Genomic DNA, 14,211 nt, shown 5'->3' on the forward strand with positions numbered 1-14,211 from the left:
TCCTAAAGGTCTAGGCCAGGGGTGGGCAACCTCTTTCCTGCCGTGGGCCATTTTATTATCATTCAGGGGCCTCACAAACTTATCACCTGTACACTTCCCCTACTATATTAAGTCAAACAATTAACTCCCCCCCCCCCCCCTCCCCCTACTTTGGTGGCTGGAGCTGCTTCTCTTTGGTTTGGCTGTGATGTTGGGTATTATTGATCTTGTTGTTTTGCACAACTGCTTTTCCAGGTTTGACAGCCTGGAGCGCAGTCACAGACAGCCCTGGGCTAGCCTACCTATGGATGTAAACAATTCTATTTATGTGTTGTAGTAACATGGTGGTTCAACAACACAAAAATATTGTTGTTGCGGCACTATTACTGCATTGTCCTTATTCCAGCCCAGGTTTTCTTATCTGGCTGCCCTCCGTAAACCTTCCTCTGAGAATCAATGCTTGGCTCCATCCATTGAATGACCAGTGACACCAGTGTGTTTGGGAGGCAGGGGACGCTCTCTGTACTTTTGCTGTGACAAGCTATTGCAGATACACAGCTGCAAGGACATGAAGTCAACCTAAACAAGTATAGATGACCTAAAGATTTAATGTAGATATTATTCTTTGCCAGATCTACCTATTTTTTTATTTTTCTTTAAATTCACTATAGGTACAATTGAAATGGCTGAAAACAGCTCTGGTTTGCAGTTGGGACAAGCTGTTGATTGTAAAGAAGTGGATGTAGACAACAAGAAGGTATTTTTTTTTTTTTTTGCTTTGGGGGTGTTTTGCACCATCCCTTTTTTTTTTTTTTTTTTTGTTTTTTACACATCACTTTTCTTCTAGGAAGCAGTAATGACTGATAATCAGGTCAAGGTCTCTATTTCACCTGATGGAGTGGGTACCGAAGGAACTGACGTAGAAAATATTTCTAAGGAGACAGACAAAATCAAGGTATCATTTTATATTTTTAAAAAATTATTTTGTTCCTTATGTTAAAGGTAATCTGTCATATGACTCATGCTGCTCAAAACAGTCAGCATGAATTGCATTCTAGCTTGACGATTGTATCCAGGTTTACTTTTTCTTTGCAGTGTTTCAAAGCTTCACAGAAAATATACCATATTTTTTTGATTATAAGACACTTTTTTGTTTGAAAAATGGGGGTGCATTTTATAATCCAGATATAGCTTAGCGGGTGGTGTATCTGGGTCACAGGAGGCATGGTTTCTGCTGAAGGAAGTGAGCGAGTGCAACGTTGGGCAGTGCTGCAGGTAGGAGGGGGGGGTGTCGGGCGCACGAGGTTGGTGCCATTGATTTTCAGGCAGTCAAAGGAATGGTGTTAAGGAAAATGTCTGCAGAGGCAGTGCTCTCACAGATTGAGTTATCTGCTCTCTGCTGCCATTTTCATTAAGCCCGTCACTTCCACTGGTGGGCGATTAATGTCGCACGCCTCATGCCGGCGACATGCCCCATGCTTGAGCCTGCAGCGTTGTGCCCCCGCTAACTTCCTTCAGCAGGGACCCTGCCTCCTGTGACGTCGCTCCATTGCGCCCCCCTCTCTCCTTGGTAAGCTACATTGACTATAAAATGGACATTGAGATTATAAGACAGTCCCCAAAAATATATATTTTATTTAAATTTGGGGTTCATTTTATAATCTGGTGCAGCTTAAAACCCTCAAAAATAGAATTATTCTTACCGTTAATTCAGTTTCTAGGAACCTTCCATGACAGCATATGGAGGTTGTCTCCACACCCTAATGGGGACAGGAAGCACAAAGAGGTTAAAAGCCCCTCAACAAAACAAAGCACTGGCAGTGTGCAGAGCTGTGGAGTTGGAGTCTGTATAAAACTGGACCGACTGACTCCTAGAATATATAATGAATTGGATAAATTTGTTTAATATAGAAAGAACATATCTATATTCAATCATAATTAAAAGCCTGATGTTCACATTGTACTATTGGCCATGACTAATTAGCCGTACTTTACTAGGTGTTTCGAGAGTCTTCAGAAATCCAAGTGATACAGACCTTTGAATCCTTAGATGCTGTAGCACAAGCTATTACTGATTTTGAAGAGAGCACAACATCAAATTTCATTGTTTTAGAAAAACAAAAAAACTTTGGAGATGAAGGTATGTGTTTTAAACTAAAATTACATAATTTATTAAATGAATTGTGTTAGTATGATGTTTGACGTTCATTTATGCACATTGCATATTTTTATTTTATGTAAACATAGTAAAGTTACTTAATTTTTAGGTTGTGTGGGTGGAAACACCTTTGCTATTTTCTTTTTATTTTTTTTTTTCCCTTTCTTTCAAAAACCATAACTTATTTATTTTTATTTTTCCATCAATATAGCCAAATGAGGGCTTGCAGGACGAGTTGTAGTTTTGAATGACATCATTTATTTAACCATATAGTGTACAGAAAAACGTTAAATTTCCAAGTACGGTTAAATTGCCCAAAAAAGTCAATTTCACAACTTTTTTTTTTATTATAAAAATCTGTCTACAATCTTCACTATATGGTAAAACTGATGTGACTGTATGATGCCTCAGGTCGGTACGTGTTCGTAGATACCAAACGTTTACTTTATGTAAGTGGTGGTAAAAATACCAAAGTTTTTAACACAATCACAACCAAGGATGTATATATACGTCCTTGGCCATGTCCCGCCCCCTCACGCTCTCAGATGGCATCATCACCCACATCTCAGCTGATCTGATCAGCTAACATGTGTAGCTAACAGCACCGATCTGATCAGCGATCGGATTTGTGCTGTTAATCCTTTGGATCGTGTTGGCAATCACTGTCGGGGATCGCACCGTTCCCCATAGGCTGTTACCTCGACCAACTGGGGTCCTGTGATCTCCCCGGATGCTGTCTGCAATAGCTTCCTGCCAGCAAAGTCTGAGTGACGTTGCCGCCAGAAAAGGATCATTTCTCTTGTGTACAGACGTGCAGTAGCTAATCTGAACATAAGAGAAGCGATCGTAGTCTGCAACGCTGAGGTCCCCTAGGGGCCAGTGTAACAAAGAAAAAATCAAATTTTTTTACAGATATGAAAAAAAATAATAATTTCAAATGCCCCCCTTTTGCCCCATTGAAAATAAATATTAAATACACATTTTGGTCAGAAATGCCCGATCTATCAAAGTATAAAATCAATTCATCAGATCTGTAAACTGCGGAGCGGAAAAAAAAACGCCTAAACTTCCAGGGTTTTTTTTTGGTCACTTCAACATTGCAATACAATGCAATAATGGGCGATCAAAACATCGGATGTACTCAAAAATGGTATCGTTAGAAGCGTCAGCTCAAGCCGCAAAAAATAAGCAATCACCCTCATCCTGAAAAATGAGAACGCTACGGGTCACCGAAATTGGCGCAAAAGTGTAATTATTTTTCTTTAAAAACTTCATTTTTTTTCCACCACTTACATAACAGTAAAAGCAGGGGCGTGACGGGACCCGGATGTACAGGGGCCCGCCCAGCGCCCGCCGATCCCAGCTCCTGTTTAATTTTTTTTTCCCAGCCAAGACATTTTCCAAGTTTGCGTTCCGACACTCCGTATTTTTGAGGATGCGTTTTCACTGCAAAGCGGATCCTCAGAAAGAATGAACAATTATTTTTGCGCTTTTGAGGATGTGTTTTCCATTGCCCACATTGTAGTATGGGCTCAAAAAAAGCACATCCTGAATAGCGCACTGGTGTGAATGGTGATGTGTTTTTTTTTTTGTTTTTTTTTTTTTAGAAAAGCACATCTGTTTTGCGGATCCTCAAAAAAACGCAGCGCAAATGCAGCATGTGAATGTAGCCTTCGATTGCGCTGTCCTTGTTTGACGTCTTGATCTAAGGGGTTAAGAGGTGTGGGTTTATCTCCTATGCACCCACAACTGTTAGCTACACATATCAGCTGATCAGATCAGCCAGTATGTGCAGGGAATGATGTGAGCCAGCATAAAAGGGAGGGAGGCAACCTAGTATGTACCCAGTACGTCACAGGTCGTAGAGGTGTTAACAGAATATCTCCTTGGGTGTTTCATGTGTTTTGTGACTTGTTCCCATTGTTTCTTTTATTGTTACTACTGATCAGACTTGTGGAGGTTCAGGTTCTGGTGGCTCAGCTTGACTTCTTACGCACCTTTCGCATCAGCGTTTTGAGCCTTTTACGGCAGATCTGGCAGCTTTGTCGCATAATGGGTCACTTGTGGCAAGCCCCATTCATTCCCTATAGGACTTGCGGTTTTGCCGGGTCCGGCACTTGCAGCAATTAAAAACGCTGCTAGCGTTTTTGTTTTTAACTTGCCGCAAGTGCCGGATTTGCCGTATCTGGCAAAACTGCAATTGCCGCACCCGACCACAAGTCCCATAGGGAATGAATGGGGCTTGCCGCAAGTGACCTGTAATGCGGCAAGGCTGCCAGATCTGCTGCAAAAGGCTCAAAACGCTGATGTGAAATCAGCCTTACAAAGTTCTGTTCTGCAACCAAATTTGACCTGAACCTCATTGAAAGTCACTGATTGGGTCGTTCGGCTCTTTGCCCACACAAAGCCTGCCATAAGCGAAACACGGGGGGAGGGAGGGCAAGGCTTTGTAATTTTTTTATTTTTTTTTGGTACACACTACATCCGATCACTCTTATTTTACCCTCAAAGCAGCAGATCAAACACTGCAATTGGCTCGCACTGAGTGTACCCGCAGCAAGCGATGCCCACTCCTGTGATTTGCATACTTAAAGCACCGGAACTCTGAACACAGTACCAAACACAGACTTCCCCAAACTTTTCTAACACCAAACTATAAAAGTCCAGTTCACTCATCCCTAATTGTTCCCATTTCAAATTTCTCACTTTTTCAGATTAACTTGGTGCCAGTAGGCACGTGTATCCTTTTGAGAAGTAGCTGTTTTTTTCTTTTTTTTCTTTAAGTATATTTCTCAGTGTCAGCCTTGTAGATGGCAGAGCGTGGTTACTTGTCTCCCAATGACTGATTTTCCAGTAAGTTCACAAACTTATCCATATAAATGTTTTAAAACTTGTATTGTTTTAGCTTTTAGACCTTCTTCTAAAATCTCAATACATTGGCACGGTCCACGAGTTAAAAATGTGTCTCTACTTGAATATACCGGAGTACCTTTTGGCATTGCTGGAAGAAAAGTGTTATGCTGCCATCTTGGAAAGGATTTGGCTCTTCCACAAAAAAAGCGATATGTCCAGGCGACACATCAAAAACAGGTACAATTAAATTTGTATTATAAAGTAGTTCAACTTATTATATTGGCTCTTTACTAATCCTGATGATATACTGGTTAAAATTTCAGAGTGCACCTAGTTAGCAATATCCTAAATCTATCTGTTATATAGATATTATTGCACATTGTGCATCATAGGTGTGCGGGTTTCATAACACGGTCATGGAAATAAGACATTACAAATCTTGTCCTATAACTCCAGTACAAGTACCTGCCTTGTTACATAAATACTGTATCAATCCAAACTTCCTTTATAGTTATTGCCTCAGAACTAAACTTAGTATGTAAAAGCTGTATCTTAACCAAGCGCAATAACTAAATATCCTACCACAACAAAATTCTGAAAACATACAGAAGTCAGCTCCCCACTTCCATGAGTGCACGCATCATGCTGTGAGGCATGTTCCAGATGCAAATAGATATGTCTTTCCGCAACAAAACATCAGATTTTTTAAATCCTTTTTTGCTTGATGGATTGTGACTGAATTGTTGTAATTCAGCTCATGGCTTAAAGTTTTTTAGATTTTAATGGATCTACAATGCTGGATTTATCGTTATTTACAGCCCAATATTGTTCCCAAAATAAGTCTAATAGACAGATTACCAAGGTTCAGTTCTCAGAATAGGGAACAAAGTTCATTACCTAATTTCCTTCACAGAAGTTACCCTGATACAAAAAAAAATGGTGTACCCAAAAATGAGGTTAGGCCATAATTACGCTAGCATAAGCATTCACAGCTCATGAATATAGTGTTAGATCCATGGTCTGTGCAAATATGCAGCACCAAGGTGTGTGTTCTCATTTTATTATATATATTTTAGTATAATATATACAAATTTTTTTGACTTTCGATATAGATGTCTTCATTAGATTTTATATTTATGTACTAAAATAGATTATGTAATAAAAATGTAAATATAGTGTTACAATTTTATAGATGTATGTCTTTTTTAATGACTAAAAATGTTTAAAACACTACACACATATATTTGCCAGTCAACTTCCTATGAACGAGAAGAACCCTGACAGTCTGTCCAAAATCACTGAGAACTATGCATTGTCACGTGGTGGCTGTGTTTGTACCACAGTTGTGTGCGCTCCTGTACTGTGCAGATGCATATGACTAGGCCTGGATGAATGGACACAACACTCACCAGACCTTACCCAGATGCAGTTTCTTTTTTGGAGTTATCAAAGATTAGAGGTTGTCCAGTACCATAACTTTTTTTTTTTTGTTCAGAAATCTTGCTATTATGTGCCTCTCCATTATTTTATTTTAGCAATATTATCTTTTGATCATGCTCTAACAATACATCCTCATTGCTGATAAATCTCTGATGGGGTTAATTGACATCTTCCTCCCCTGACTTTCTGCTTCTATTACTACAATTTCCATCATGCATTGCACTGGCCTGTGAGGCAACTCACTCAAAACTCCACCGAAACCACTCCTTCCCGTATCTTCATCCTGCTGCATCTTAGTCCTGCTTCACATGTCTATGTATCCAGTACGTGTGGTGTCCATTTTCACAAGTTCTGGAGACACGTTCACACGCATACGAATTAAAATCAATGAGGATCTTCATAGCTGTATATTTTTACAGACCATGTCCCTGTTAACCATGCACGTGTCCATGTGATCCACACGGAGACAAGTCAGTTTTTTTTGCAACTAGCACAGATGACACACCGCACACAAATGTGATCCGTGTGACATCTGTCTGACACATAACGTAACAAATACATGATAAAGAAATGAATGGTTTGTGTAAAAGATGTGCAGAGATAGATAAATGATGATGTATAGAGATGTTCTGCTGTAGGAGGCCATCTGACATCCTATGGGCCTAATTTTGCTTAATTCTGTATAGAGTATCACATGCACAGCTACCCACGCTTATAGTCACACCAGTCCTACTCCGTGGATTATGGTACAGTGGCATAATCTATGGTAGCTAGACCCCTCTAGTCTTCATTTCAGGTGAATTAACAGCTTGGCGTTACCTTTATTTTTCATGTGTAAGCAGTGGTGCGGCCATTTTTCCAAAGTCTCCCAGGAGCAGTTTTTTACACATGACAAAGCCAGGCTTCATGTTCCTCAAACTAGTATGAGCAACCTGTGTGGCCTAAATATATTTGCGTCGCTGCCGGGTCCGTGGAGTCTTCTCGCGTCGCTGCCGGGTCCGTGGAGTCTTCTCGCGTCGCTGCCGGGTCCGTGGAGTCTTCTCGCGTCGCTGCCGGGTCCGTGGAGTCTTCTCGCGTCACTGCCGGGTCCGTGGAGTCTTCTCGCGTCACTGCCGGGTCTGTGGAGTCTTCTCGCGTCGCTGCCGGGTCCGTGGAGTCTTCTCGCGTCGCTGCCGGGTCCGTGGAGTCTTCTCGCGTCGCTGCCGGGTCCGTGGAGTCTTCTCGCGTCGCTGCCGGGTCCGTGGAGTCTTCTCGCGTCGCTGCCGGGTCCGTGGAGTCTTCTCGCGTCGCTGCCGGGTCCGTGGAGTCTTCTCGCGTCGCTGCCGGGTCCGTGGAGTCTTCTCGCGTCGCTGCCGGGTCCGTGGAGTCTTCTCGCGTCGCTGCCGGGTCCGTGGAGTCTTCTCGCGTCGCTGCCGGGTCCAGGTGGCAGAACCTTCCCAGATGACCATTTAAAGGGAACCTGTCAGGTCGTTTTTTACTCCCTAACCTATCACTACCTGTCCCTGCACCTTCCTTTTTCACAGCCAATATAGGGCAGTTTTAGGTCAGACGAAGATGGTTAGGGATGTGCTAGGAAGGTGCAGGGGACAGGTAGTGATAGGTTAGGGGGTAAAAACGACCTGACAGGTTCCTGTTAATAACCTTAGTGATGGCAGCTGAGGCTGTAAGAGCAGGGATGTCTGCACATGGTGTTCATACTCCATACTAAATAAATCAAGATGTTTTGATAGTTTCATTTTTTGCCAAATTTACATACTAGCAAGATGTCTATCATTCCACCACTTTTCTTCTTGGGTCTCATTCACAGTGATCTTTTTTGATCCGTTTTGTTTTGTTTTTTTTCCTCCTTGGAAAACTGCACCAAAAACGGATCAGTCACTGCGTCTGCCAGCAAAGTGAATGTGATTTTCAATTTGCCGTGCAGACGTCAGCGTTGTTGACTGCTGTATTAGTGGCGCAGAAAGTGCATCCACAAAATGAGCGTCAATTACTGCTCCATTTTTCTGCTGCGCTTTCTTCATTATACATAAAAAAAAAAAAAAAAAAAAAAAAAAAAAAACAACAACACAGATTGGTATTCACACAGTCCCTTTGATGTTTTTTTTTTTTTTATTTTATTTTTTTTTTTTTACTGCACTTTCCACGCGACAAACGTTCAGTGGACCTGGCCATGTGACTGTCAGGTGACCTGTTACTGTGCAAAACCTGGAAACAACTCATCGCTGGACACCGGACATTGGGGAAGGTAATAAAGTGTCTGCCTGTGTCCTCCCTGCCCTTTATGGATTAGTACTGCATTTTTGCTTTGAAAAAGCAAAAGTGCAGCATTAATAAAATGGAGCAAAAAAGCAACACAGACGCATGATGCATTTGATGCTTTTTTTCCAAAAATGATCTGTTTTTTGATGCAGAAACTGCACCAAAAACGGAGCACAAACGCTCTGTTTGAACTAATTCAAGGTTGCGTTTTGTATTTAACTACAACTCTCTAAAATGAACATTGTTAATATCACATTGTTAATATCACAAAATTAAAAAAAAAAATGGTACCAGGTGTCATCTTGTCTTGATTATTTTTTTTTTATTCTTATTTTTTCTTTCTCAAATTAGCTGTGAAACATGACAACTCCTTAATGTGATTCGTCTCTACAGATTTTGATATAAAGATGTTTTGGGCTCCTCTTAGTCTTTCGACTTACAAGACAAACTTTCCATTCAACTTCCTGCTTTGACATTGTAGAGCAAGAGCGAACCTGTCCACCCGCAATACTATGGCTACAACATACTTTAGAACAAATGACGTTTTAATCAACGCTTCATCTGTGGGCTTAGTCTCCTATATCAATGGCACACATTTGTAGAATGATTGAACTCTTGCTAGCCGGGTTGTTTTTTTAATTGAAAAAAACAATAAAACATGATGATCATCAGATTGTGCCGGAATAATGTTAATACATACATACACCACAGCAAAAATATGGAATCAGGGCAAAATGCTCCAGATCATAAACTCAATTTAGATAATCAGACTCCAAATTAAAACTACACCTTTATAAACAGATAACAGAATTATTAATGTATACTGACCACATAGTACACTTCAAAGTTCATAAATACTACACACCATGTCCAGAATAATACATGCCGACCCCTCATATACTCAGTACATTTGATATATAACATTAAACCTTTATAAATGATAAACAAGACACACAATCTGAACTTGCATCGTAGTTAAGTCTTCTTTGTCTCTGGTTCCGGATGGCAATATGTCTGACGTCCATGTTATGACCTGGTGTGCGGTGGGCAAGCTGTTCAATTACAGTGGAAACACCATTCACTCAGTCAAATCTGCTTGTCCTACATCTTCCTGCCCTCTTCCTACAAAGTTTCTTTGAGATGACCACACTACAATCAGCACAGTACATCAGATTGCACTACAATCAATTATGGATCCACTTAATATGAAGATGATATATAAAAAGGTAATGACATTTATAAGCATACTATTACTGTTTGTTATTTAAAGGTAAGCTGTCATCATGATTTCTAATGCTATTTACAGACCTGCAGGTTTGATGTGCAGTCAAATTGCGTTACAAGTCATGTGTTACCCATAATGCATCTACACATTAGCCTATTTACATCTATTACATACTGAAAATGTACTGCTCTAGATAAACATCCTATATGGGTACTTCCGTGTACGGTTTTAAAATTTATGCTTTTAGTTTATGTAACATTTATCATGGTTTTTCCAAAAATTATGAATTCACCCCCCCCCCTTTCCTCCTCCCTGAAGAATGCCTTACCTCCTAGTGGCCACCAACAATAACAAAAGGTCATGTATTCCCCCAATGTCACATGAGAGAATTTGGATATTTTGTCTTTGAAAATATTTTGGTTTTAATCTTTGTAAAATTTCCATGCTCTTCCTGCAGACTGGTGATCATGGTTACATAAAATGTAGAAAGCTAATCCAGGCCACTAAAAAAATGGATTGTCCTGCCAAAATATATGTATATCATATCATAAGATATCCGGATTTTCAGGTATGTAACAAAGTTGATGTGTAACCTCCTCCCAATAAACAAATTTTACATTGTGTTTTAATTAATTCCTTGCACCACATTTATAATTTGACATATTTGTGGCTGAGTGTGTCTTGTTTTCTCAAAGCTTTATTTTTTATAGTTACAATTTTGAGCCACATTTTAGTCCATTTATCTTTTTTTTTTTAATGCTGAGCACTGCTTGATGCCTCAACTATTAGTTTCTAATATGTGAATGTTCCTTTTAACTTTTTTATAAAATGGCTTAGTTTCACAAAATAGTCAAGAGAAAGGAAACTACATCTATGTATTTTTCTTTTTTTTTTTGTTTTTTTAGATCACAAGAAACACAGCTTGGCACAAAAGAATGGCATCTAAAAAAATGAATCAAGAGATTACAAAAGACAACAAAGTTTTACACTGTTATGTTGTTCAGTTTCCAAAACTGTCAGAGCATAGAAACCACCCTATAGCTGGAGAGGTAATGGATTGTGTTTCAAAACATGTTGACAATTGGAGGTTAGATCACCGATTCAACCCACCTTTATCAAAAAATGTCCATATTGTCTTTAAAAACTTTTTATATCATAATATGGATTATTATTCATAACTATCTAATGGGTGGTTCCCTTTCACCAATTTGGTCGCCATTTACTATAGTACCTGTGTTAAACAATATCTACAGTGCTAGAGCGGATGAGCTGTGTGATTGGCTGCCGTGTTCTTCATGTAATTCTACATCTGTCATTCTTTCTACATTGCACATAATTATCCTTTTAGATTTATTTGGCTTCCAAATAAAGTATATTAAATGGACATACTTATAATGTGCCAACACAAGTGGCCCTCATAAGTCTACCTCTTGCTAAAAAATTCATATCACTTAATGGATCACTTTATTGTGCTTTAATAAAGCAAACTGGACATTTTAAGTCGCTTCACGTGCCTACCTCAACCGCCACAGTGTGACTGTGTATAATATACATGTATATATGTGTCTCTATCTCTATCCTGACTGCGCATGCATGACGCTCAGTCTGGCTCCAGACAGAAGCAGGCATGGACCCTTTACAGGTAAGAGGAGTGTATGGCACTGGAGATCGCGGTATGCGTAGACACAACGCATACTGCGATCTCTGGCGCCATACTGACATACTTACCTGACCGGGAGGAGCGTTGCCACGGTGCCTCTCTTCTGGCCGGAGACCGGGGGCAGGAGTGAGGTGTTGGATTGGTGCATGCGCATAGCGCTATCCAGCACCATTTTACTGAAGACACATTTGCAGTGTTCAGCAAAATGGCGCCGGACAGCGCTGTGCTCCGGTGCCGCACTCCTCCCCCGGCCTGCGGCAGAACAGGACGCTGCAGCGCTGGAGCACAGGGAAGAAAGGTGAATATAAGTGTGTTTTTTTTTTTTTTTTTGTGTACAGCGTGAAAGGGATGAGGGGGCCACACATACCGGGATTGGGGTGTGAGGGGGGCCACGCATACCGGGATTGGGGGATGAGGGGTGCCACGCATACCGGGATAGGATGGTGGAGACAGGAGGGGGGCAGCACATACCAGCATGGGAGACCATATACCAATAAAAATGCTCGCCACCCGGGCGTAGAAGGGTTCAATTGTTAGTACTGTATATATTATATTATTGTGGCGGTTGAGGTAGGCACGTGAAGCGACTTAAAATGTCCAGTTTGCTTTATTAAAGCACCATAAAGTGATCCCCAAACAATAAAAAATAAAAAGGGTTTCTTTGCAGTAAGACAGGATACACAGTCCTAACAATGGCATTTCAAGGTTAAAGCAGCACACAAAAAAACATGGAGCATGACACCGCGGAATTCTTACCTCTACAAATACAGATAATGAATTTCACTTGGAGTTTGTCCACCATATCACACCCCAGGCTGTGGATTTGTGAGTAGTCAGACCCAACCATCTCTGACTGCTCAGTAACCTATCTGACACTTTCTAGCTAGCTTAAATCAGATGATAACCATCTGATCCATATCTTCCATCTGTATGTAAGTTAATATGAGATTTTGTTGTGTTTACTTTAATTCTGGATTCGATATAAAGTTTGTTTTTTATATGACTGATAAAAAAAATGTTGTAATTATTTTTTAGGTAGCTAATATCCGTGAAAAAATCGACCCAAGAGTTGTGGACAAAATTTTGGAGCTTTACCAGAGTGGTATTCGTAAAAAAAGAGATATCAAAAAACTCGTGGAGCATTTTGTCGTTCAAGAGCTCTTCACAGGGCTTGATCTTCCACAATCCTCAAGACGAAGATATTATCCCACGTTGAAGGACATCACAAATATAATGGGTCGAACTTCTAAAGGGACCACTACCTCTGTGTTTGACCAAAGCAAGGTATTGGATTTGGTTTCTAAGTGGCAACAAGAAGATAATAGAGCCAGCATTTATTGTCGTCCTCATTCTGTAAAGGGGGAAGACCAAGATGAGCAAAAATTTCTTTTGTGCTATCAAAGACACTGGCAAAAAAGACTCCTTTCAACCTATGGTAATAGTATTACACTGCTTGATGCCACTTACAGGACAACAAGATATGCACTACCTTTATATTTTCTTTGTGTACGCACAAATGTGTGCTATACTGTGGTAGCTGCTTTTGTGGTTCAACAGGAACGGACTGAATATATCATAGAAGCTTTGAAAATGATTAAGGACTGGAATCCAACTTGGAACCCATCTTGTTTCATGCTTGACTTTTGCTTAGAAGAAATAAATGCCATCGCACAAGTATTTGCAGGTAATTTTAAGATAAAAAAAACTTTATAAAAGGTTATCTTTTAACATCCCAAGCATTTGTCACTAACATTATTTACACAAGACCTTACACTTATCACTCTAATCCCTACATTTTTATATAAATATTTTTTTTTGCTTCCCGTAGTATTTGGATTGAGAAGAGTGTTACAGTCCTTGAAAGATGCGTGTGGATGCACTCACTTTTCAGCAACATCCATCACTAATGGAACAGGAGGCAGGGCTGCAGTTACTTTATGTAGTTTATTGTATCTGAGGACATCCAGGATCCATGTTGATAGAAGCTGCGGGGGAGGCCAGTACTGTGCCATCTTTTGTTTTTATAGCTTCTAACTGTGAAACATTACTTCTTCAGGGACCAGACATACAAGTCAGTGACATCAGCACTAGTCCACAGGTTCTATCACCACCCTCAAACAAACTATTATCACAGGATGTTTCTAGTGTCACTGATTGCTTTTATCTACGCTCCTTTTGACTTCATTTGAGGGTGGTGACAGAAGCAGATTGTTGGTGCTGTTCTCACCTCTGACACCTTCCTTCACCCAAGATGCAGGACTAGAGATGGGCGAGCCTTTGGAAGCTCGATGTCACATGTTGTCTGCTCCGCAGTCCACGTGAATTGCTCCACGCGTGACACTCTAATTCGGTTCGTCGAACTTGCACTATTCGATGAACAGTTCGCCGAGCTTCTGAATCCCATTGAAAACAAAAGGAGGCAAAATCAAGGGTCTACAAAACACATTATAATGGGCACAAAAGCTGCCAAACACAGCTCAAATTTGGGACAGACACAAGGAAAAGTGCCATCTATTTTCCAGAGTTAAAATTTTCATCATTATGCATGCATGGAAAAGGCCTGGCCCAGTATTTCAAGCTTCAGATGTAGGCATGGTGCTCAGCCCTGCTAAATACAGGAAACAGACAAGGAAACCC

General features: G+C 40.5%; 1 protein-coding gene and 1 long non-coding RNA gene across 3 annotated transcripts in view; one reads left to right on the forward strand and one right to left on the reverse strand.

Moving 5' to 3' along the window:
- Positions 1-1,349: 1,349 nt before the first annotated feature.
- LOC141221144 (uncharacterized) overlaps positions 1,350-14,211 on the reverse strand; it is a 30,882-nt gene continuing 18,020 nt past the window's right edge. The window contains exon 3 of the long non-coding RNA XR_012289193.1: positions 1,350-1,739. This is a non-coding gene — a long non-coding RNA (uncharacterized lncRNA). The remainder of the gene's footprint in view (positions 1,740-14,211) is intronic.
- The window catches only part of LOC141221143 (uncharacterized), a 28,274-nt gene continuing 19,153 nt past the window's right edge, over positions 5,091-14,211 (forward strand). The window contains exons 1-6 of one of the 2 annotated variants that reach the window (XM_073666492.1): positions 5,176-5,227; positions 8,590-8,675; positions 9,041-9,915; positions 10,372-10,482; positions 10,820-10,963; positions 12,610-13,258. In XM_073666492.1, coding sequence (XP_073522593.1) covers positions 9,880-9,915; positions 10,372-10,482; positions 10,820-10,963; positions 12,610-13,258 — 940 coding nt within the window. In that variant the 5' untranslated portion in view covers positions 5,176-5,227; positions 8,590-8,675; positions 9,041-9,879. Of the gene's footprint in view, positions 5,228-8,589; positions 8,676-9,040; positions 9,916-10,371; positions 10,483-10,819; positions 10,964-12,609; positions 13,259-14,211 lie in introns of both variants that reach the window. The other variant, XM_073666493.1, reaches the window with a different exon arrangement.

Source organism: Phyllobates terribilis, unplaced genomic scaffold (genome assembly GCF_046119375.1).
Source record: "Phyllobates terribilis strain yellow unplaced genomic scaffold, ASM4611937v1 Scaffold_321__1_contigs__length_2177432, whole genome shotgun sequence".
In the NCBI taxonomy this organism is placed as follows: Eukaryota; Metazoa; Chordata; class Amphibia; order Anura; family Dendrobatidae; genus Phyllobates; species Phyllobates terribilis.